At 56.8% G+C, this 22,609-nt stretch overlaps 1 protein-coding gene across 3 annotated transcripts; it reads right to left on the bottom strand.

Moving 5' to 3' along the window:
- Window positions 1-1,418: 1,418 nt before the first annotated feature.
- ROBO3 (roundabout guidance receptor 3) lies at window positions 1,419-19,942 on the bottom strand. Of its 3 annotated transcripts, XM_043452673.1 has the most exons (28): window positions 19,520-19,942; window positions 16,237-16,563; window positions 15,785-15,942; window positions 14,966-15,086; window positions 14,729-14,867; window positions 14,295-14,422; window positions 13,781-13,905; window positions 11,950-12,121; window positions 11,443-11,648; window positions 10,823-10,904; window positions 10,351-10,516; window positions 9,986-10,152; window positions 9,010-9,131; window positions 8,606-8,831; window positions 8,260-8,381; window positions 7,849-8,020; window positions 7,556-7,741; window positions 5,669-5,692; window positions 5,536-5,578; window positions 5,183-5,322; window positions 4,449-4,643; window positions 4,145-4,283; window positions 3,760-3,972; window positions 3,236-3,384; window positions 2,997-3,107; window positions 2,649-2,816; window positions 1,991-2,175; window positions 1,419-1,672 (listed from the first exon to the last, which is right to left on the bottom strand). In XM_043452673.1, the coding sequence occupies exons 1-28, from the start codon at window positions 19,677-19,679 to the stop codon at window positions 1,661-1,663; spliced, it is 4,158 nt and encodes a 1,385-aa protein (XP_043308608.1). In that variant the 5' UTR covers window positions 19,680-19,942; the 3' UTR covers window positions 1,419-1,660. The 3 variants fall into 3 exon arrangements, 2 of the variants coding, with proteins under 2 accessions (XP_043308608.1, XP_043308609.1); XM_043452674.1 differs by lacking the exon at window positions 4,449-4,643; XR_006266493.1 differs by lacking the exons at window positions 1,419-1,672; window positions 1,991-2,175; window positions 2,649-2,816 and having other exon boundaries at window positions 3,760-3,767; window positions 3,908-3,972.
- Between the last annotated feature and the right edge of the window lie 2,667 nt (window positions 19,943-22,609).

The raw sequence follows: 22,609 nt of genomic DNA, 5'->3' as shown, positions 1-22,609 counted from the left end.
AATCCCAGCCCCCAAGACCAGTTCCCAGATAGTTTCTTAAAATGAAGTAGCTCCATTTCACGAAAGGTAGGAACCACCTGTAATGGTTGGCTGGTGGGCACCCTTCAGACAAAGAACAGGACAGAGAAATGGAGGAGGAGCAGGACCTGCAGAGCCTGAGCCACAGAAAACCACCGGAGGCCAGGCAGGGCTTTATCCGCCTCACTTGGCAGGGAAGGTCGGGGGCAGGATCCACACACTGCGAGGATACTACTCAGCATGACCAGGGTCGTGATCTCAGGATGAGGACTCAGCGCCCCGCCGGATACACATCCGTTCCACTCTGCCTGCTTTTCCTTTTTAGGATTTTGTTTTAGTTTCCTGGTCAAACCCCTCTTGAAAACATGCCAACTTCATATGCCAGAGCAAATGAGAAAAAGAGATTTGTATGCACTTTGGTCAAAGTGGCAGAGGAGGTCAGAGCCTGGGGTTGGGGGTCAGCCATCATTCCCTGAGAGCCCCAGGCAGTCACTGAGCAATACCCAGGTCTATGCAGTGAGTGGTGCGGGCCTTGGGATCAGGAGTGATGGTGACTATGGTATTTGTGGCCAAAATTTTCTTTTTTTTTTTTTTAATTTATTTAGGTCTACTTCCCCAAGCAGGGATCAAACCCCAGCCCCCTGCATTGGGAGAGTGGAGTCTTCGCCACTGGAACACCAGGGAAGTCCTGTGACCAAATTAAAAAAAAAAACTTCTCTGCCAGCCTAACCAATTATTATGTAATAGGCTCTTAGGAGCCTAATCTGGCTAATTGGGCTTTCCAGGTGGCACTAGTGGTAAAGAACCCCCCTGACAATGCAGGGGACATAAGAGACGTGAGTTTGATGGCTGGGTCGGGAAGATCCCCTAGAGGAGGGCATGGCAACCCACTGCAGTATTCTTGCCTGGAGAATCCCATGGACAGAGGAGCCTGGTGGCCTACAGTTAACAGGGTTGCAGAGAGTCAGACACGACTGAAGCAACTTAGCACGCTAATCTGGCTGAGAGGTGGCCTTCTGCACCTCTGTGAAAGGGTGGGGATGGGTGTCTGAAAAAGCCTCTTTTTCCTTCTTGGCCAGGATTTCCCCCTTGAACTCATCCTTTCTTTGAGTTTTGAAAGACCGCTGTTGTTGTAAAGGGTGTATTTCCCGATTGTGGAGGAGAGCACCGAAAGAGGGGCTCTGGGACGGTTGGACAAGTTTCTCGAGGTTGGGTTAGTAGAAAGTCCCTCTGGTGGTAACTGGGGAGACAGTGGTTCAGCTCCTTCTGGAGGTAGGACAGGTGGCATCTTAGCCCTGCCCTCACCTAGTGCTTTCGACTGAAGTTCAGAGGATACACACACACTCGCAGCCCCCTTCCTCCCTACGTCCTGCACAAAACCGGACAAACAGGGCTCAGGTCTCTGATCCGTTCTTTTTATTGTGTTTTTTTATGAAAGGGTCTCAGATGGCAAGGAAAGATCTGGCTCTCTGGCTTCTAAGCCAATTCCTCAGGGAGCCCCAGGCATCATGGCGAGAAGGAGGAGACCCCCTCCTCGCTCCTGTCTGCTCAGCCCTCATTCACCAGGGGGAGGGGCTCACGTGCAGATTCCTGGCCCAGGGACAAGCCCTTCCCCGTGGAACTTCTAGCTTATCGTCAAAGGTCATCTTGGTTCCTAGAAAGAGAGAGAGGCTGGCTTGCAAGGCTGTGGCCCAGGGCCAACAGGCCCCAGCGGGGATGTGCCTCTTCTCTGGTCAGCTCCTCTCCTGATCCTGCTCCCCTGTGGAGCCCAGGCCCCTCTGTTAGGTCATCTGTGTCCATCCTTTGTCACCTCTGCTCCAGGCTCCTCCCTTCCTCCTTACTCACAGGGTCCCTTCCTTTTGACACTCCCCCACCCCACCCCAAGCCCTTGATACCTTCTTATTTGTAATCGTCCCTTGGCCCAACCTCCCTAGCCCTCCACTCTCATTTTTTGGCCAGCCCCGGCCCCCACCTCTCCACGCTTCTGTCCGGGCCTTTGGCTCTGACTCCGGCTTCGGCTCCGGCTCCGGCCGGGGCCCCGGGATCCCCGAGAGCTGCCGGAGCCTCTGGAGGAGTTGCTGCCCGCTGTGGAACAGGTGCTTGTGCCCTGGCCCCGGGACAGGAAGCTCGGTCGGCTGTAGGGGAGCCAGGCTTCTTCTGCAGCAGGAGACAGAAGGGCAGCTGGACTCAGGCAGGGGGCCGAACAGGGCTGCCTCCCCCCGCCCCGTGCCGCCCTGACCGCCACCCCAGCTCTGGAAGAAGAGTGGAGGGCGGACCATCCTGGGAACTGAGAAGCAGCAGCAGCCGGCCCAGCCTGTGGCCCTGATGTAACACGTGCTCAGAAGCCTGCAGGGAGCCCCCCACGAAGAGAGGGCCTTGGGAAAGGAGGGACAGAGTGCCCAGCCCCCACTCTGCACCTGGGCTCCAGACCTGGGGAAGGATATGATTTGGGAACTGGAGGAATTTCTGCCCAGAGAAAGCTAGAGAGACAAGTGCCTTTGATGTTGATGCATGAACCCAGCTGGAGGTCAAGGGTGAGCTGGCTGGAAAATGAGCTCACCCTTGGCACCCTCCAAACACTAGGCTGCCCTCCCAAAGCCCGCCCTCTTTGTAGCCGTGGCCCTCCTTACCATCTGGGTGGGGGCGCCGCTGGCCCCCCAGGGGCGCGGCCTGCACCAGTCTCCTCTCCCCACTGTGCTCCCGCTCCCGTTCCAAGGAGGACATGCTGCCTGCTGCCCTCAGCCCCAAGGCCCAGCTTGCCTCTTCCTCTGGTGGCGGCAGGGGTGGCGGAGGCAGGTCTGGGGAGAGACCCGCTGTCAGCAGGGTCCCCTGCTTCTCCTGACCCCAGTCTTTCTCCTACTCCCACTCCCTGGCCCCGGGAGGCTGTGAAGGAACAGCCTGAGGTTTGGGTTCACTGGCTCCCTCCTCTAGCCTGTCCCCACTCCTGTCACCGTCTCCCAGGCTCACGGACCCCTCACCTCCAGGACTGTGCTCCCGCCTATAGGGAAGAGCCTTGGGTTTCTTCCGGATTCGGGCGCGGGGCCCGTGCAATGGAGGAGTCAGCTCTCCAGGCACTGGCCGGGCTCTCCCTGCGGCATCGGGAGACGGGACGGGCGGACAAGAGAGGGGGTTAGGAAAGGGGCTTGAGGGTGAAGGGGAAACAAGCTTTCGGGAAGATGGGGAGGTGTGGGGCAAGCTGAGGGGTCTGCAGACTCACCGGGGGCACTGCCGGCTGTAGCAGGGATGGGGCTGGGGCTGTGATGGGGGCCGGAGGGAATAGCACCCAGGCCAGCGGGCCTCCCTTTGTGGCTACTCAGGGTGGGCTGGGAGACACTGAGAGGGGAGCTTGGCCCGAGGGGCACCCTCCTGCAATGACACGAGACTGCATTTGTTTGCTCAGCAAACACTAAGTGCCTACTCTGTAGCAGGCACTGGGCTAATCAGTCAGCCTAATACTCAGATGAATAAGACACAGCATGCCCCCGACAAGGCTCCCACCCTAGTGCAGTATGAGGAAAGCCATCTCTGAAATGCCCGAGGAAGCTTGCAGGGTCACTCTGATGGAGAAAGTCTGAAGGGAGTGAGAGACTTTGTCTGTCTCCACATTTCTCCCCAGGTCACACTTCCACCCCAATATGGTCATGAGACCTCCGGACCCCAGATTCATCCATCCATCCATCCACACACTGAGTAAATACATACAGAGGGCTGTAACACGCAAGGTACTATATACCTCCCTACCTGGGCATCTGGTGGAGATGGGGAAGGTCAGTGGGGGGCTGGGGAGGGTCAGGAGGTGAAGGGGTGAGAGTGGCCGTGGACTGCTGCCCATAGGAAGGTGTGGGAGAGGGGGTTTCTCCTCGGGATGCAGGGACCAAGCATCCCCCACCGGAGCTGGGCTCTGCCGCATGGCTCCTCTCAGGCATCGGTGGGCACCACTCCTCTGGGTCTGAGCTGGGGGCAAAGAGGCGGGAGGGTAAGGATGACTGAGTAGCTTCAGCCCCTCCCTTTGACCTTCCGTTGCCCCTTCCCTTCTTCTCCCAGCATCTTCTCCCTCCTTGCCCTGGCAGGAGGCCCTGGGCTGGGCCCTTGTGTACAGGCATCTGCAGGCAGCGAGCATCCTTACCTGCCCTCCAGCTCCTCCTCAGGCCCCTCTAGGCAGCTCAGTTCACAGGAGGGGGGCGGGGGAGGCAGGGCTTCTGGCCAGTTGAGAGAGGGCATCTGTACAGGCTTTCCCAGAAGCTTCACTTTGCCTCCCCTGGCTCCTGAGAACAGGATGGGGGCGCAAAAGACACAGGCAGGAAAGAGGCAGAGGTGAGACACATCAGAAGGAAGTGCTGCGCTAGGTCCCAGAGGGGAAGGGTGGGGAATGCTCTTGGGGAGGTGCTGCTCATGGCTCAAAACGGGGGTGCTGGGAACTGGAGTCATACCACTGTCCCCCTGGCTCCATTCTGGGGGAGCATACGGGCTCCAGGTGCCTGAATCCCCTGAGGGATGTGGGGGGAACCCCCCGTGGAACGTCTGCAGCTCCTCTCCGGCCGGGTCAATGGTGCTGTAGACAGGACCCTCAGCAGAGGCGGCTGTGCCCCGGGCCGTCTGAGCCAGGTAAAGGGAGATCCCTGCTTCTGAGCGGGAGAGAGGGGGAGGCCCAGGGGAGCAGACGGGGCAGAGACAGGAAAATACAGGATGACAGGAGAATGGAGGGAGAAAGGAGATCCCACTTCTTCCCCCCACCCCAAGCTGGGGGTAAAGTTTGTGTGTGTATTAGTTGCTCAGTTGTGTCCAAATCTTTGGGACTCCATGGACTGTAGACCACCAGGCTTCTCTGTCCATGAAAGTCTCCAGGCAAGAATACTGGAGTGGAGAGTATTCCCTTCAGGGGATCTTCCTGACCCAGGGATCGAACGCAGGTCTCCCACATTGTGGTAGATTCTTTACCATCTGAGCCACCAGGGAAGCTGGTGATCTTCCCCACCCCCAAGCCAGGGTAAAGGTTAGGCACGAGAGAGTCTCCCCCAACTCCCAAGAGCCTCCCAAGGACGGAGCAGCCTCAGCAAGACAGAGACGCCCTGGCCCCCTTCAGTTTACACCAGCAGTGGAGAGGAGAGGGGGTGTGGGGCCTCCTGCTGCTGCCCCCTCCCTGGAGGGAAGCAGCCCTCCTCACCATTGTAGTATCTGTCATCCGGGTCAGGGTTGCTCGGGCAGCAGCTTCCCCTGGGGTCCTGGGCTGAAGGGCTCCGAGATGAGTGAGGCCACGAGTCTGCCAGCCACGGGTAGGGAGCAGGGCCAAGGCCCATTGGTGGCCTGAGGGACAGCAGGTGAAACCTGGGGTCAGAGAGCCTGCAGAGGCCAGCGAAGTAAGGGAGGCAGGGGTAACGGGAGCTGAGGACCGGAGTGGGGGGTGTGGGGGTGGGAGGAGGGAGAAGCTCAGCACCAGGAGGCAGACGGGTATGGGGACAGAGGGACTGGTCTCTTGGGGGAGGGGATCATCCTTGGGAGCTGAGCTGAGAGAATTACCTGGAACCGGCCGCTGACAGGCCCTCTGAATGTGGGAACGACACTGGGGAAGATGAGGGGGAGACTGTGAGAAGCGCCCCCACTTGGGATCTGAACCCCACTCCCCACCCTGGAGGCAGAGCTAATGTCTTACCTGCAGGTGTGTAGGCAAAGGAGGCTTCCGAAAAGGAACCCGTGGGAGAAAGAAGAGGGGAAATGGGAAGAAAAGTCAGAAATATCCATATTCTTGTCCACTCCCTGGCTCTGGTCCTAATTTCGCCACTCAGGCGGTACCCTGGACCAAGTTCATCAGGATTCCTAGGGCTTTGACTCAGGCATCAGTATTTTTCTAAAGCTCCCCAAGTAACTCCTGCATGTAGCCAAGATGGAACCTTTTGATCTAAGAGACCTCAGATCTTTCCAGACAGGCCTCATCCCAGGAAGAAGGAGAACTCAAGTCTCCTCCTTTCAGTGGGCCCCCCCTCCCTTCCATCCAGACCTGCTTGACAATTTACCACCTGGGATCCTGGCCACAATCCCTCTTCCAGCCCCCAGGCTCCAGGAAGTGAGTTTCCCTCCCTCCACCAGACTTGCCCCTTCTCTACTGAAAGTGTTAGTCACTCAGTCGTGTCCGACTATTTATGACCCTATGGGGTGTAGCCTGCCAGGCTCTTCTGTCCATGGGATTCTCCAGGCAAGAATACTGGAGTGGGTGGCCATGTCCTCCTCTAAGGCATCTTCCCAACCCAAGGATCGAACTCGCGTCGCTTACATTTCCTGCATTGGCAGGTAGGTTCTTTACCACTAGCGTCACCTGGGAAGCCCACTTGTCTACTGGGGCTGACTGCAGAGCTTGTTCCTCCACATACACCAGGAGTCTAAATGACAAAATCTCACCTCTCTCTGCAGACTCCGCCCCCTCTGGACTCCGCCCCCTCTGGACTCCGCCCTTTCCCCCCTCCCCGCAGTCCCGACCGCTGGCGATTCCATCGTGGGCACCCTACTCTGTCCAAGGGGCTGAACTCAAGTGAGACCCCTCCCGTGACCTCTCCCCCATCCCCCCCGCCCCCACCAGCAGCTGAGTCCCTCCTGAAGTACAAGCTGGAATCAAGATTGCCGGGAGAAAAATCAATAACCTGAGATATGCAGATGATACCACCCTTATAGCAGAAAACGAAGAACTAAAGAGCCTCTTGATGAAAGTGAAAGATGAGAGTGAAAAAGTTGGCTTAAAGCTCAACATTCAGAAAACTAAGATCATGGCATCTGGTCCCATCACCTCATGGCAAATAGATGGGGAAACAGTGGAAACAGTGACAGACTTTATTTTTTTGGACTCCAAAATCACTGCAGATGGTGATTGCAGCCATGAAATCAAAAGACGCTTGCTGCTTTAAAGAAAAGCTATGACCAACCAAGACAGCATATTAAAAAGCAGAGACTTGACTTTACCAACAAAGGTCCGTCTAGTCAAAGCTATGGTTTTTCCAGTAGTCATGTATGGATGTGAGAGCTGGACTACAAAGAAAGCTGAGCACCAAAGAATTGATGCTTTTGAACTGTGGTGTTGGAGAAGACTCTTGGGAGCTTCTTGGACTGCAAGGAGATCAAACGAGTCCATCCTAAAGGAAATCAGTCCTGAATGTTCACTGGAAGGATTGATGGTGAAGCTGAAACTCCAATACTTTGACCACCTGATAAGAAGAACTGACTCATTTGAAAAGACCCTGATGCGGGGAAAGATTGAAGGCAGGAAGAGAAGGGGACGATAGAGGATAAGATGGTTGGATGGCATCACCGACTCGATGGACATGAGTTTGAGCAAGCTTGGGGAGTTGGTGATGGCCAGGGAAGCCTGGCGTGCTGCAGTCCATGGGGTCGCAAAGAGTCGGACACAGCTGAGCGACTGAGCTGAACTGAACTCTCTTTCTCTCTTTCCATCTTCCGCGCCTCCCTCCCTGGGGGAGCGAGATCTCAAGGCTCCGCCCACCCCTCCTTCGAGTCTCCCAGCCGCCCGGGTACCCCCGGGCCGGGCTCTCACCGGTGTAGTGACTGAGCTCCTTGCGCTGCCTCTGGCGCCGGTAGAGGGCGGCGCAGAGCCCGAGGAGCAGCGCCCCGCAGCCGGCGCCGCTGCCAGCGAGGAAAGCGGGTTCCCGCAGCACCCTCGCCAGCCGCTCCCCCAGCCCCGGGCCCGCCTCGAGCCCGGGCTCCAGCTCCGGCGGGGACGCTGCGGGGGTCAGAGAGGTGAGGGGAGTAGAGGCACCCCTACCCCAGGACACCCCCCACCCCACTCCCGAAACCCCAGCTCCTCCCTCCCACCCGCTCCGGACTCACGCAGCTGCACCGACACCGGGGCGCTGGCTACGCCCACGCCCGCGCTGGTGGCCGCCGCGACCTGGGTCCGGTAGAGGAGACCGGGAAGCAGTCCCCGCAGCACCGCCGAGCGCGCCCAGCCCGCCGCGGACCGGTTGAGATGAAAGCGGCTCTCATTGCCCAGGCACCAGATCTGGGGAGGCCGAGACCCGGGCTTAGAGAGTCAGAGTGGATCTCTGCATGGTGGGAATGACGCCTCAGCCAGGCGTAATTCACTCGGAGAGAGCACTCTGAAACCTCTCTCCTCTCCCCGGACCTCACCTCCAGTCCCAAAGCCAGTCCTAGGATCCCTCCTCCCTGATCCTAAACCCGAGGTCCTCCCTCTCCCTTCCCCGCCAGCCGGCCCACCCAGGCCCTTCTCAACCCCTGCACCTGGTATTCCTCGATGACCCCATTTTGCTGTGAGGGGAGCGGAGGTTCCCAGGACACAGTGATACTGCTGTTGCCTTCACCCCCCAAGGCCACGGCCACTCCCTGGGGGGGACCACTGGGGGCTGGGCCAGGGTGGAGCATGGTGAGAAGGACACAGACAGTCATTGCAAGCTGCCCCTCCAGCCCCAGCCTTGCTCATCCTCCCAGGTCTAACCTCTTAGGGAACTGAGAGGCGTGTCTCCTCCCCCCACCCCCCATCCCTTGCCCTCCCCAGGCAAACCTTCCTCCTCCCCCCTCTCTCTCTCCCCTCCTGTCCACCCATCAGCGCTGTGACCCACTCCCTCACCCTCCTCAGGAATGCTCCTGGTCACCAAGGGGCTTTCAACCCCCAGCTCCTCCTGGCCTTGAGCTTGCACCTTGATCTGGACTTGGGTCCCTGGGGGGAGTCCCCTTAGCACAGTACTTTGCTGGCTTGGGGATGGTAGGTCCAGCACCGACCAGCTTCCCCCATCAGGACCTGCTACCCTCCAAGACACCCGGAAACCTTGCACCAGCTGGACTGGGCCGTCTACCTATGGGAGACAGGACAGAGGATGCCAGAGAGGGGCTGGAGGCAACAAGTCCTCCTGTCCCAGCCCCTCCTCCGCTACCTGTCTTCCCCAGCCACGCACCTCGCACACTCCCATACACGTTCTCCTGTGTCCCCCATCATCATGCCTGCCCTCACGCTCATCCCTGGGCCACACTCACGGTCCAGGACACCTGCAGAGTCCGGGGCCCAAGGGCCACGGGCTCCTCCAGACGCACAGCCACTTCGGCCAGTCCCTGCTGGCCTCTCCATGGGTCCTCCACTGGCCTGGATGGACTGCTGTCTGTTGACCAAACAGCCCACTCAGCAAGGGCCTCTGGGATGGGGGAGTCAGGACTGAGGGCCTGTGTATGTCCCACCCCTGCCCTGCCCCACAAACTGCTACTTAATACTTTGGAGCCCATCCCAGGGTCAGGAGAGGGCTGGTCAGGGGAAGAGTTTCCAGAGGTGGGCCAGGGTATCCAGCTTTCTGCATATATTTGTTGTGTTATCAGTTGCTAGCTTGTGTCCAACTCTTTGAGACCCCACAGACTGCAGCAGGCCAGGCTTCCTTGTCCTTCACTATCTCCCAGAGTTAGTGCTCAGATTCATGTCCACTCTGTTGGTGATGCTATCTAACCATCTCATCCTCTGCCACCCTCTTCTCCTTTTGCCTTCAATCTTTCCCAGCATCAGGGTCTTTTCCAATGAGTCAGTTCTTTGCAGATTTATGTGTTTTTTCTTTTTTTCTTTGCCTCAATGCATGGCATGCAGAATATTGGTTCCCTGAACAGAGGTTGAACCTGTGCTCCCTGCAGTGGAAGGAAGCATGGAGTCCTAACCACTGGGCCGCCTGGAGATTCCCTATATGCATCTTTAAGGGCCTTGTTCCTCATCTCTTACATGAAGATGTCCCTCCAAGTTTCCTTCTAGTCCTGTTAGCTGTAAGTAAACAGAAGGGAGGAGCTACCAAGATGACTGAATCAATCTCTCTCCTCTTCTCTTGTCCCCTCAGTGAAAGGGAAGCATGACTTCCTATTCCAGGCCCAGCCACCAGGACAGAAGCTGGAACCAGGTAGGTGCCATGACTTGTGGGCAGAGGGTGCTCTGGGGCATTGCATGCCATACCTGTGATCCAGAGATCCGGGCCTTACTCACCCTGGGTGCGGACAGGCTCAGAGACAGGGCTGGGCTCACTGAGGCCCCAGGCTCCCACCGCTCGCACCAGGAAGAGGTAGGTGGTACTGGGCTGCAGACCGCTGACCGTGTGTGTCTCTAGCTGCACGCCATCCGCCACGGTCCGCCACGTGTTACCAGCGGCTTGGCTACAAGAATGAGGTGACAGGGCTGTGCCAGCCCAAGCTGTCTGTTCCCTCTCATCCCTCTCTCTCGCCCCCCTCTAACTGCTCCTCAGCTGGGGAGACAGAACTGGTAAACCTCTTCCCACCACAGCCAAGACTTTTGAGGACGCAGGGGTGCCTCCGGGTAGTTTTCCAGGTTTGCATGGGAAACTTCCTCTGTACCTGAAGGCCTCTATCACATACGAGGTGACTGTGGCCCCAGCCTGTGGGTTGGGCTTCCAGGTCAGAGTAACGCTGTTCTTGGTGATCTCAGTGACCACAGGCTGCGATGGAGGTCCCGGAGGCGTACTGGGTTCTGTAGGGGGGTCTGGTGTTGCTCCCCAGTCTTCTGCAGTGAGGAGATAATCTTTGAGTAGAAGGGTGGGGAAAAGATGGCCCCGATGTAATCGTCCTCCTTCCCAGAGGAGCCTTGAGAATGGTGACGCAGGAGCGGGGGACAGAGTGAACTGACCCTGCTCACATCTGCTCCCACGGGTACCACTTCTGTCCTCTTCCCCACCCCCACAGCCACAGCCATGGCCTTTGGAAGATAAAACCAGTTCTGGGGTTTGGTGGGGAGGTATTGACCACCTTTGAGGCCAATTTGGAGAAGAGTGGTGCTGGCAAAAAACAAGAGAACAAAGGAAAAACTCACCCCGCCTCCTAAGCCAGCCACTCCAGGCGGCCTCCCCCGTGGAGCTCCTGGCCACACAGCTATAGAATCCCATGTGCCCCTCCTGCAGGAGAGGGTGAGGGAACTGGCACGCTGGGAGTGAGCAGGGCAGGGCGAAGGGTGGGGGTGGGTGTATAGGAGGATGGGGAGGATGCTGTCCCACCAGGGACCAGTGCCAAAATGGAAGACAACTTTTCCATGAATAGGAGGGTAGTTTGGGGATGATTCTCATAAGGAGCACGCCACCTAGATCCCTCCCATGTGCAGTTCACAGTAGGGTTCACACTCCTGTGAGAATCTAATGCCAGCCACCGCTGATCTGATAGGAGGCAGAGCGCAGGCGGTTATGTGAGCAGTAAGGATCGGCTGTAAATACGGGTGAAGCTTCACTTGCTCACCTGCTGCTCACCTCCTGCTGTGGGGGCCGGCTCCTAAGAGGCCCGGACCAGTACCGGCCCATGGCCTGGGGATCGGGGACCCCTGCTCTAGGTGGTCTGAGAGCAGAGGGGCAGAGACGGAGTTCAAGTCGCAGCAGGCACTAGAGTGGGGCACACGGACCACACGGCCGTTCTCAGTACTTGGGCTCCAGGAGTGAGACTGACCTGCACGCTGGCGATGTACAGGGTACCATTGGCCATTACACTGAGTTGGACGTCATCCCCTTGCAGCCACTGCCCATCCTTCTTCCACTGGACACTAGGCTGGGGATTCCCGCTCACTCTGCATGGCAGCCACACGGAGGAGCCCAGTGCCAGCGTCTGGTTGGCTGGTCCCTGGAGGATGATGGGAGGCAGTCCTTCCAGGGAAGCTGAGAGAGGAAGAACTTGGGCGTCTCAGGGGAGGGTCCTGGGTTCAGGCAACCAGCCCCTTGTCCTCGTCTCTACCCCTTCACTTCCCCTCCCCTGGATATTGGAGGGGCTTCCCTAACCACGTGTTGTCTCTGCCTGGGATCAGCCATCCATTAGTGGCTTCTCTACCTGATCCCCAAACTTCACGGACATGTGCCAGGAACATGCCTCTCCCCGTGCAGACATATTACATAGAATTCAAGAAAAACAGACCTGTTTCGGCTATTATCTCCTTCCAGCCCTATCTCCATGGGCACGTACCTCCTTTTACCTCCAGCAGAGCCTTGGCCAGGACGCTGCCAGCCACACTGACAGCCTGGCAAACGTAGTAGCCTGCATCCCTGCTCTGCACTTCAGTGATGTTGAGCTGGCCTCTGGGAGAGACTGAGAAGCGCCCAGTGGGCTGAAGCGGCTGACTGGGGAAGAGCAGAGCCTGGGGACAGAGCAAGCAACAGAGCCCGGTGGCAGCTGCCAGGGAGAGGTCCGCATTCTCAGCAACCCCAGGATCCAGAGGATTCCTAAGGTTCTAGTTCATAACGCTGTCCCTAGCCAGTTTTGTGGCCTAAGGCAAACTAATTAAGCCTATTCACAACAGTAAGGGAGTTTTATTAGATGATTTAGGGGTACACATCCCAGCTTTACTAGTTGGGGAAATCTGAGCAAGCTAGTTAACCTTCCCGAGAACCAATTTCCCCAAATTTGACTCTTAGAGGATAGTTTTAAGGATTAAATCAAGTAATTACCCTGAAACTCTTTCAATAGATTGAGTGAGAAATATTAAGTATGTTCTGCTTCTTTCCAGTTCTAACATTTTACCTTAGAGGCACAGAAGGTAGGGAAGCAGGTTTGGGTTTCAGGAAAAATGACACCACGCTGAGCCCCTGACTGATACCTATTCCCACCCTCTATTACCATCAGCATTTTAAAAAATATTTATGTATGTGGCTGCACTGGGTCTTAGTTGCACCGGGTCTTTGTTGCAGCATGTGGGATCTTTAGTTGGGGCATGCGAACTCAGTGGAGGCACATAGGATCTAGTTCCCTGACCAGGCATCAAACCCAGACCCCCCGGCATTAGGAGCGCGGAGTCTTAGCCACTGGACCACCTGGGAGGTCCCTATTATCAGCATTTTCATTCACTTAAGAATATAATTTAAATTGTAGCAGTTTGCAGTGCTAGAAAAGATATTGAAAAATTGGGGCTGTGGATATGCAGTGAGGTGGTGACCTGGTTTCCTAGTAGGGTGGGTTTAATCAGACTTAAATTTTGTTTTATGGGCTTCCCTGGTAGCTCAGCTGGTAAAGAATCAGCCTGCAATGCGGGAGACCCCGGGTCGATTTTGTTTTATGCTGAGTTCCATACCAAAGCCGCTCAGGGTAGAACATGACAGGCTCATCTCAGAATTCTGAGATTTGCCTGTGAAGGTTAAAGCGGGGTGAGTGTGAGCTCCCCCTGCTGGAAGTCTTTCGCAAGTAGGTGAGCCTGTCACGTTCTACCCTGGGCTTTGGTATGCAACTCCCTTGCCAGAGCAGGATATTAAAGTCCAGGCCCAGGCGTGGGGAGGAGGAAGGATCTAGTTGGATCTGCCACATCCTCAGCATATGCGTGTGTGTTAAGTCGCTCAGTCACGTCTGACTCTTTGCGACCCCATGGACTGTAGCCCGCCAGGCTCCTCTGTCCATGGGGATTCTCCAGGCAAGAATACTGGAATGGGTAGCCACTCCCTTCTCCAGGGGAATCTTCCTGACCCAGGGATTGAACCCCAGTCTCTTATCTCTCCTGCACTGGCAGGCGGATTCTTTACCACAAGTGCCACCCAGAAAGCCCACATCCTCTGGATAGCCTTGTCCAAAACAGAAAGATTCTCCAAGGAATTCCCATATAGGACTGTTCCCTGCCACCTAACTATATTCTCCTTTGTTCCAAGCCTTTTATATTCCTTTTCTTATTTAATCCTCCCAAATAACCCGCACGGGTTTCTGGGAGGAAAGGTAAGGCCGAAGCCCAGAGAGAAGCTTGCAGAATGTAAGAGGAGGGAGGCTGAGACCCAGAGGAGGAGCTGCGGACAGGCCCTGGGAGCTGGCCACCTACTTGACTTCCCTCCTTCTGCCAGAAGATGGCAGGCGGCGGGTTTCCTTTGGTCTCGCACTGGAAAGCCACGCTGTCACCAGGAGCCACCATCTGGTCCTGGGGTTGGGTCACCAGCTGGGGTGGGACTGGGAAGGAGAGGGAGATAAAGGAACAGGGAGTCAGGGGCACTAAGAAGGGAGGCGGAAGGAACAGGAGAGAGAAGCCTGAGCTCGGCTTAGGCAGGAGCAGATGTCTGTCTCCTGCTCAAGCCTGTTTAGCTTTCTCCTCCATCCTCTCCTCCTAGAAGTTTCAGGGTGTGTGTGCTTAGTCGTGCCCAACTCTTGGCGACCCCAGGGCCTGTAGCCCGCCAGGCTCCTCAGTCCACGGGGATTCTCCAGGCAAGAACACTGGAGTCTCCGGGGACCCACGCATATCTCCTGCTCTGTCCTTTCTCCGCATTCTCCACCTCCACCCATCCTCCATCTGCCCCTGTCCCATGCCTGCCAAGGCCGGCCAGGGTGGTGGAGGCGCTCACCGTGAACGATGAGGGAGCCGGATGCTTCGGCGCGGCCCACACTGTTCTCCGCCACACAAGTGTATGTCCCCTCATCTTCAGCGCTCACACGCCCGATCCGAAGGCTGTGGTCGCTCTGGATCTCGTACCTGCTCCCCTCCCCACCCCCAGGCTGGGTTGGCCACAACTACAGACCCCTTCTCACATCCCTCAGGACGGACACCAGAATCGGGGTACATAAGGACAAGGTAGACCTCTGCAGGGACAGAAGCTGGTACTCATGGACCCGTGAATGCAGGTGGAGACTGGCTGGGGCAGGGCCACAGGCTCTGGGAACAGACTGCATGGTCCAGTGAGAGGCATCTACCTTCTTTTTCTTTTTCCAGTTTTCTAGGGCTGGGTATGTTCTTGAGCGGATTGGGTCTCCTTACAGGCAGTAGGAGGGGGCTTCTCACCTGCCTGTGGGCAGTTCCCCATCCTCCTTGCGCCAGCGTAGATGAGGAGGGGGATCCCCTTGCACCTCACACGGGAAGTCCACGGGGGCACCAGCCAGGACCACCTGATTGACTGGTCTACGCAGGAAGGAGGGACGCTCTGTGGAGGGGTGGGGGGAGTGAAGAGTCCGTGGGTCTGCACAGCTACTCACTCCCCGGGCTGCCCACTCCCGTAACTCCCAACCTGCACAAGCCTACCCAGGACCACAAGTTTGGCTGCCCCACTCTCCCGTTCTCCTGCCATGTTGGAGGCCACGCACACATACATCCCTGCATCGCTCTTGAAAGTGTGTGACATCATCAGCTTCCCTCCACGGATCTGCAGAGTAATCAGGGAGAATTTGGTCCTTTATAGCCATGAAAGCACACTTGTTTATTTGATCCTCGAAGCAAGCCAATGAAGCAGACCAGTGAAGCTGACCCACTTATAGTAGTAGTAGTCACTCAGTCGTGTCCAACTCTTTGTGACCCCATGGAGCCTGCCAGGCTCCTCTGTCCATAGGATTCTCCAGGCAAGAATACTGGAGTGGTTGCCATGCAACCCACTGGAGGATCTCCAGGGGATCCTCCTGACTTAGGGATTGAACCCAGGTCTCCTGCACTGCAGGCAAATTCTTTACCATCTGAGCCACCAGGGAAGCCCTTTAAGGAATCCTTAAGTGATTTGCCCAAGGTAGGGCTCAGGTGTATCTTTGCTCCCATAGCCCAGACCACCTCCCACCAGTCCATGGGGCATCATACCCCAACCTTCTTACACCAATTCCATCCTACCCATGCTGATTTATCCCCCACTCAGTAGCTGACTCTCAGCCTCTCGTCAGCTAATGCCCCAATTTAAAATCTCTTACTGCTTCCAGGACATTTCCCCCCCGCCTCAACGCTTCCAAGACCTTTAGATTCAGACCTTCCTCCTTTGACACTTGTCCCAGACCTCTAGCCTAGAGGCCTGACCTTCAGGATGTTCCTGGTCAGGACCTGGCTCCCAGTGAGATCCCCAGCCCTGGTCTCACCCCTCACCGTGATCCTCCCCTCCTCCTCCTTGAGTCTGACACCATCCTTCTTCCAGGATACCGAAGGCTCTGGGTGGCCGCGGGGGGGCACGCATTCCATTACGGCTGGCTCCCCCACTGCCACCACCGCATTCCCAGGAGACTGCCGGAAATCATCTCGGAGGACTGGAGAGAGGAAGAAAGAGAGAAAGCCAGAATGAATGACCAGAGGAATAAATAGGGTGTGGGGTGACATAACTAGGTGAGGACCCAGGAAAGTGTTTGGGGGAAGAGCTGGATCACCACCGCAGGCCGGAACTCTTCTCCGGCCGCGACAAGACCAGGCCCGCTTCCTCCTCTGGCCAAGGAGAAGGTTTAAGGGAGGCTGCTGATGGGGTGAGGTTGGGACTGGCTTCGGATGGGATTACCCGCTGCCCTCCCACCTCCCCGAAGCTCTGGCAGCGACCAGCAGACTCCTACCTGCCACTTCTAGAGAGGCGTTTCTACTAGCCGCTGCCCCCAGGTAGTTGCGCGCCACGCAAGTGTAGACACCCTCGTCTGGCCGCGCGCGGCGCCCGTGCACGATGCGCGGGAAGAAGAGGGCGCCGCTGGGTAGCAACAGGCGGTGGGCGCGAGGGTCCTCGCGCGCCGTAGCCACGCGCGCCCCATTCTTGTACCACTCGATGTTGGGCCGGGGCCGGCCCTCCGCGCGACAGGGCAATGTGGCCGGCTCGCCTCGGGAGACTAGCAGATCTGGCGGCTGCTCCACGATGCGCGGCATCGCGTCCTCCGGCCCGATCCTTGACCCTGAGGTGGGGTGGATGGCGCAGAGTACTCAGACCCGGAGATCAGCGGAGAGCCCGAGCCACCAGAGAGAAAAAGAACCCACCGGCCCACCCTCTCTGTGGATAAGGTCGAGTTTCTCCTTCTAGGCATCTGCCCCGCATGTTCTTAGGCAGGAAAGGAGACGCCTGCGAACAGGGATCAGTAGAGGACGCAAGCTCCTAGGAAGGCTGAAGACCCCGGCCTCCTCTCCTGCCAAGTTCAAGTGCAAAGTGACTCGATCACGGCTTGGCAAGTAGACCACGACTCTAGTCGACTGGTTTTCAGTCCCCCAGCCGAGCTGGTTCGCGGATCATCCCTCATCTGTGAAGAGCTGACACTTGGTTGTCCACTGAAATGGAGAGACTGAGGCCCTGTCTGGGGATCTCCTTAGGAAAGGGAAGAAGCGAACGGTGGGCTGTGGCCTGGGACTGGAAGCGGCCCTTAACCTGGATTCTGTAACTGGGCACAGTGCCCTTCTCACAGACACCCCCTGATAACCATGTTTCCTGGTCTTTTTAAGTCACAAGAATTGAACGCAAATGAGGATGGAAAAGTGAGCAACGCTCCTTTCCTCAGAAGGCATAGTTTTCAACAGATTATTCTACAGGTTGATGTAGCCAAGAGAGACTAAGAATCCTCTAATTTTTCTTGGTCATTTAGATTCGTTCACCCGCATGTCTGCTCCTGCCCCTCACTTGGTCTACAGACTTCGGCTCGCTTTTCATCTTCAGTTTGGGACCCAGGATCCAGGAGCTGGTTGAGCTGACACGTCACCTCACCCCCAGCTTCGTCAAAAATGGATTTGTAACCCGTAGTGGCCAGTAGGCGTCGCTGCCGCCTCGCCTAACCTGGTGTCCTTAACTAACCAAGGACCACTCCACAGTTCGGTTCTCTGCCTTCCCGCCCATCCCCACCCTGGCCCTGTTCCAAAACCCACGGGGACCTCTTGCTTCCAGTCACTGATTGGTACTGAGTTTCATTTTCAGCGCCGGCTCTCAGAAGTTCTTGAGACAAAGCTGCACGGTTTGCCCCCAGCCTGGTGCTATCCTGGGGAGAATGTATTTAACTGGTTTGGGACAGGAAGATCAGTTTCCCTCCCATTTAGGGAAGGAAGAAATTTTTCTTGATTTCCTCCATCCTGGATGGAAATCTCTGTTTCTCACTCGTCTCTTCTCCTCTATCCCATTCCGGTCCCCATTCAGGCAGACCAGACCCTCGGTGGGCAGCCCTGTAGTGGTTAATGCTCAAGAAATGTTATGGAGCTGACCAGGGTTGGAATCTCAGATGCCAACACTTCCTAGCTGTAAGAACTAGGGCAAATTATGAACTTCTCTGGGTCGAAGTTTCTTTACCTATAATGTGGGAGTTGTGATGGGTTGTCATAAGACCATGGTGTATGTAAAGAACTTGGGAGAAGGTGCCATGAATATGGCTAATCTACCCTTATTTAAGGGCTGTTTCTCCCTGGCCCACCTTACCTTATCTTGATCTCTACAGTTTCCACCCGAATCAGACTTTTCCAGGCTCCAATATTCCCTTTCCGCCCTTCACATAACCTCGGGTGTAATGGGAATTGGTTGTTGTCAAACTTTACACTGCTTTTGTGACTACTGGGATATTATTCATCCTTTCTGAGTTTGTTTCCTCGGTCGCAAAATGTGACCATCAACGCACCTCCTTACATTTTCGAGTTTAAAGGAGGCAATGTGTGGCGACAACACTCTATAAGAGCGCTGGGGGAGCAGAGAGGTTTCCAAAGTGTCTGTGGGGAGGGTGCTGTGCTTAATCCCCCTAGGAACCTAGGAGGGTCAAGAGACTGGGGAATCCCAGATCATTCCCCAATTTCTTCCTCCGTGCTCCCTCCACACATACCACGCCCTTCTCATCGGCTCTTTCCCCTTAATTCCTGTAGACACAGCTGCGGGCGCCCTTTCTCTGGAATTTCTTCCCTGTCATTCCCGGTCTCAGGAGATGCTTCGCAGCAGCTAATGAATAGCTAATGGCCATGCTAATGGGGCTCTGGGACTCCTCCCCCAGCACCTGGAGCACCCCGCTCACAAACACACTCTTGGCCGGTCTTCTTTCTGGCCACCTTGCAGTCCCCAGCACGGTGCTGATAGATTGGGGAGGGTAGAGGCAGAGGAGGATGGAGGCTGTGACCTCCAAAGAGGGATCAACCGCAAAGGTGTTCAGGGAAGCGCGAGTTTCCGATGTGGCCGGCAGGGGCGCCATCGGGCTCTCTCCAAGCCCCCGGCGGTGCCCTCTCGCCGCCGCCCCGCCGCGCTCCGGGATAGCGCGCTGTCTCAGTCATTTATTAATCACCGTAATTAGAGGTAATGACCTCCCCGCCGGCGCTGCCCGCCTGCCGCAGCTCTGCCGGGGTGGGCCTGCAGTGAGTTCTACCTCTGAGGGGCAAACTTGTAAGTTTCCCTGAAACGGCCGCCGCCGCTGTCGTCTTCTGTAGCAAACACATTAAACATTTTGGCGTCATCACCCTCGTCCTAAGTGAGTTCTTAGAAAACTTAGGCTCCAGAAGGGAAACCTGAGGCCTGGGTGGGTCACCGAGTGGCCCGGCTTGGCCCAGGCCCTCGGGTGACCGCGCCCCCTCCTCTACCCTCGGCGCAGTGGGTCCGGGCCTCCCATACTCCGGTTCTTCTCACCTGGGGTGGCCGTGGGCGTCGGTTGGGGAGGTGAGAAGTGGTGGACTCCGTAGCCATCTCCTCCCAAACCCTCGACCTCCCGACGATATCATCACTAAGATGTGTTAAGCCCCAAACTACCCATTGGTTCCCACCACCCGGGAGGCGCTGGGAAGCGCTGGAGAGCGCCGCTTGGTCCCGGACCTTAAGGCAGGAGCGCTTTGGGCTTCCTCGTCCGCGCCTCCCTCGCACCTTACCCCCATCCCTGGATCTGAAGTCCCCGTGGGGCAGGGTCTTACCGTTGAGAGAAGGATCTCCGGGGGGCACCAGGCTGTGGTTGAGCGCCGCCACTGAGGAGTTGAAGCCAAAGAGCAGGTCGCTGGAGTTGGAGATGTCCCCGCCCAAGGAGTCCGCGAACAAGTTCATCTGCAGCAGCGTTTTGAGCAGGTAGCGCAGCATGGCGCGACGAGGTGGGGACCGGGGCTGGGGGCTCGGGGCCCAGCCCCTGGGTCTAAGACCCGCGGGCCGGGAGCCGTAAGCCCCTCCACAGCCTCTACGCGCTGCCCCAGCCACGGTGCCGCTCTCCTGCCGGCGCGCCTGGGTACCGTGCGTGCCTCCGCGCGCCCTTCCTCCTTCCTTCTCTCTCCACCCCCCAGAGCCGGGGTCCCCTGGGAGCCGGGCGGGCAGAAAGCAGGTGCCACGCCGATCACCGCGTAATTAAGGGATTAATCCGCCTCTCTCCGCCCTCCCACCCCCACCCCGACGGCCACTAGCAGGGCCAGACTACAGTCGCCTAGCGCGCAAGTTGGAGTCCCCGCCCCGCGGCCTGCGCCCGGCTCCAGGCGTCCCGCGTCGGTTCTGGGCACCGCAGGAGAGTTTCTCTCCTTTCTCAAAGCATCCAAGATGAGGGATGAGACTGTCGGAGTCTGCCCCTCTGCCTCACTTCAATGGAGGAGACCCTTCTCTCTGTTCTCAACTCTTAGGAAACTGAGGCAGCCCTAGATCGCGCCGCTAGCTCTCCAAGTCGTGACTGCCACTTCCTCCCAAGTCGCTGGTTTTTGCGGCGGGAGTGCGGACGGCTGGGTGGTTTGGGGCGGGAGTTGCGGCTGGGGGGAGAGTAACTCCGCGGCGCGTCCACCGCTTTGCCCAGCAGTCGCTGCTTTGTAGTCGAGAGACCCCGAGATGAGGCGGTGCGTCTTGACCCCGGAATCCTTACCCCAGACCTCTTAATCTTGTGGTTCTTGCAGGATACTCCACCGGGATAAAAACCTGAGGGGAAAGCCCAGGGAAACCCAGGAGCAGCTCACATCCATTTGCACGCTTTTGCATTGCTCTGTTCTGACTTACTTTATGCTCTGACTTATTAAGTTGTTTTACTTTTTGGAGGAGACTGAAGGGGAACTAGGGTGTCGGGGCTAAGACAAAGATCAATATTGTGTTTGTAAAGGCAAGTGCAAGAGAAGAGATGGGCTTGATGGAGAACTCGCAGGAATCTGTTCAAACTTAATAACGATCCTCCTCGGTGGGAAGGGGGCCACAACAATCCCCACCCACCCCACACACACACCCACTCCCAGCATGCTTCCAACTTTCCTGGAGTTCTTAATACCTGAAGACCTCCAAGTCATACCTACCTATCTACATACACAGACACAGTTTCCTAGGCTGTAAGTGGTCTTGGGAGGTCAGGGGAAGAGAGACCAGAGGCGTTCTATTAGTTAATATCTGAGCTAAGGCCCTGCAGATGGTGGGGTTCCAGTTCAGTCAGAGAGCTCTGTGATGAGATCAGCTTTGGGGTGGCTGCTTTCCAAGTGGGAGGAGGCAGGGGAACAGGTCAAGATCGTGAGGGGGCATGAGTACCACACAGAGGTAGACTCCAGACTAAGGTAAATCGAGTTGAGTATTTCAAGCAGGCAGCTCTCAAGTGAACCAGAGACTTGGTCAAGGGGTGAGAGCTTGTCACAAAACACCTCCTTCAATCCTCAGGGCAAATGAACAAATGTTTGGGTGTCTTCCTATCACAGTCCCCTCCCTCTCCCCCAGCTCTGCCCCAAGCACGAGGTTCAGAGGTGGGGGATGGGGGAGAGAAGGACACCGCACCCCCCACACCCGCCAATCGGAGGCTGCACCCTGGGAACTGTTCTTTCAGCACCCCACCTGCCCTTGCTGGACTACGGATCTGGGGCCCCCCATTGACTTAAATCCGAGCGGACCTTGAGATGGGGTAGGTGGGAGAGGGGCTGGTGACACATCCATTCTAAAGCACTGGATACTAAGAGACAGGATCAGGTCCTTGCTCCAGGGCGAAGTTGCATTCAGATAAAAGAAGTGGTAAGGGATAGATTTTTCCGTCGGAAATCAACCCCTTCAGGAATGACAAACCCAAATACAATGCTGTATTTGCCTATGGAAAGACTTCACACTTCGGACCTGTCTGCTGGTCTGTTCAGGAGAAATTGGACCACTAGCTCTGCTCTGATGCTTCAGGAGCCCTCTGCTCCCACTCCTGCGGACGCACCCAGGTCACCTGGGTTCCATCACACCAGAGGCTGAGCTGGGACAGGAATCTAGCTTCCTGGCCCCAATCCTGCTCCAGGGCGGGGAGGGCTGTGGCAGACAGGAATCCACATCCCGCCATGTGGCTCCTGCCCCATCCTAATCCCCTGATTTGCTCCCGGTCGGCCTCTCAGCAAACACAGGGCCTGCCAGCGTCTGGGGGCTTGTCACCCTGTTAGCGGATTTGTTCCCGGAGACAGCACAGTTAATTGGCCCTTTATGTGGGGATCAGGACTATTTGCTCAGGGTTCCCTGAGCGGAGGCTGTGACTCAGCCCATGGGCAAGGCTGCCTCCTAATGCCTTGCATCCTAGGTGTGGAGGCTGGACAAAGTGGGGCCACTCTCTTCCTTTCCCAGACTCTCCTGGCCCAAATCTCCTGGCCCTCTTCTACACCTCACCTCTTCTCCATACCCCTTTCTCTCTCGCCCAACTTTTTGTTCTTGTTTCTCTCTGCTCTTTTCCTCCTTGTACTTCTTTGTATCTCTAGAATATGCTCCCTTTGAATCAGCTCAACTGAATACCAAGAGGATGCAGTACTCAGCTGGGGTGTACTGAAGAATAAATACTTCCCAACCACAGCCTAATTCCCAGCCCCTCCAGGCAGGGTCCCTAGAGCCATGGACGTAGTGGAGGGTGGGGCAGAGGGTGGGCAGAAAAAGCCCAGCCTCTGTTTCTTAAGGTCAGATGGACAGCCTTGACAGTAGCCCTGCACCATTTTTTCCCTTTTTTTCTTTTTTGGCCACCCTTCATGGTACATGGGATCATAGTTCCCTGACCATCTGATCGAACCTTGGCCCCTGCAGTGGGAGCTCAGAGCCTTAACCACTTGACC

Source organism: Cervus canadensis, chromosome 29, assembly GCF_019320065.1.
Source record: "Cervus canadensis isolate Bull #8, Minnesota chromosome 29, ASM1932006v1, whole genome shotgun sequence".
Lineage (NCBI taxonomy): Eukaryota > Metazoa > Chordata > Mammalia > Artiodactyla > Cervidae > Cervus > Cervus canadensis.
This window is presented reverse-complemented; position numbering and strand designations above follow the sequence as displayed.

Excerpts from the sequence above, each read along its gene's own strand:
- ROBO3 (XM_043452673.1), bottom strand. The coding sequence starts at position 19,679 with ATGCTGCGCTACCTGCTCAAAACGCTGCTGCAGATGAACTTGTTCGCG. Across the intron at positions 4,284-4,448 it reads ATGGAGCCAGGGGGACAGTG|GAGCCAGGGGAGGCAAAGTG; the intron begins GTATGACTCCAG and ends TCCTGTTCTCAG. Across the intron at positions 3,973-4,144 it reads GAGGAGGAGCTGGAGGGCAG|CTCAGACCCAGAGGAGTGGT; the intron begins GTAAGGATGCTC and ends CTTTGCCCCCAG.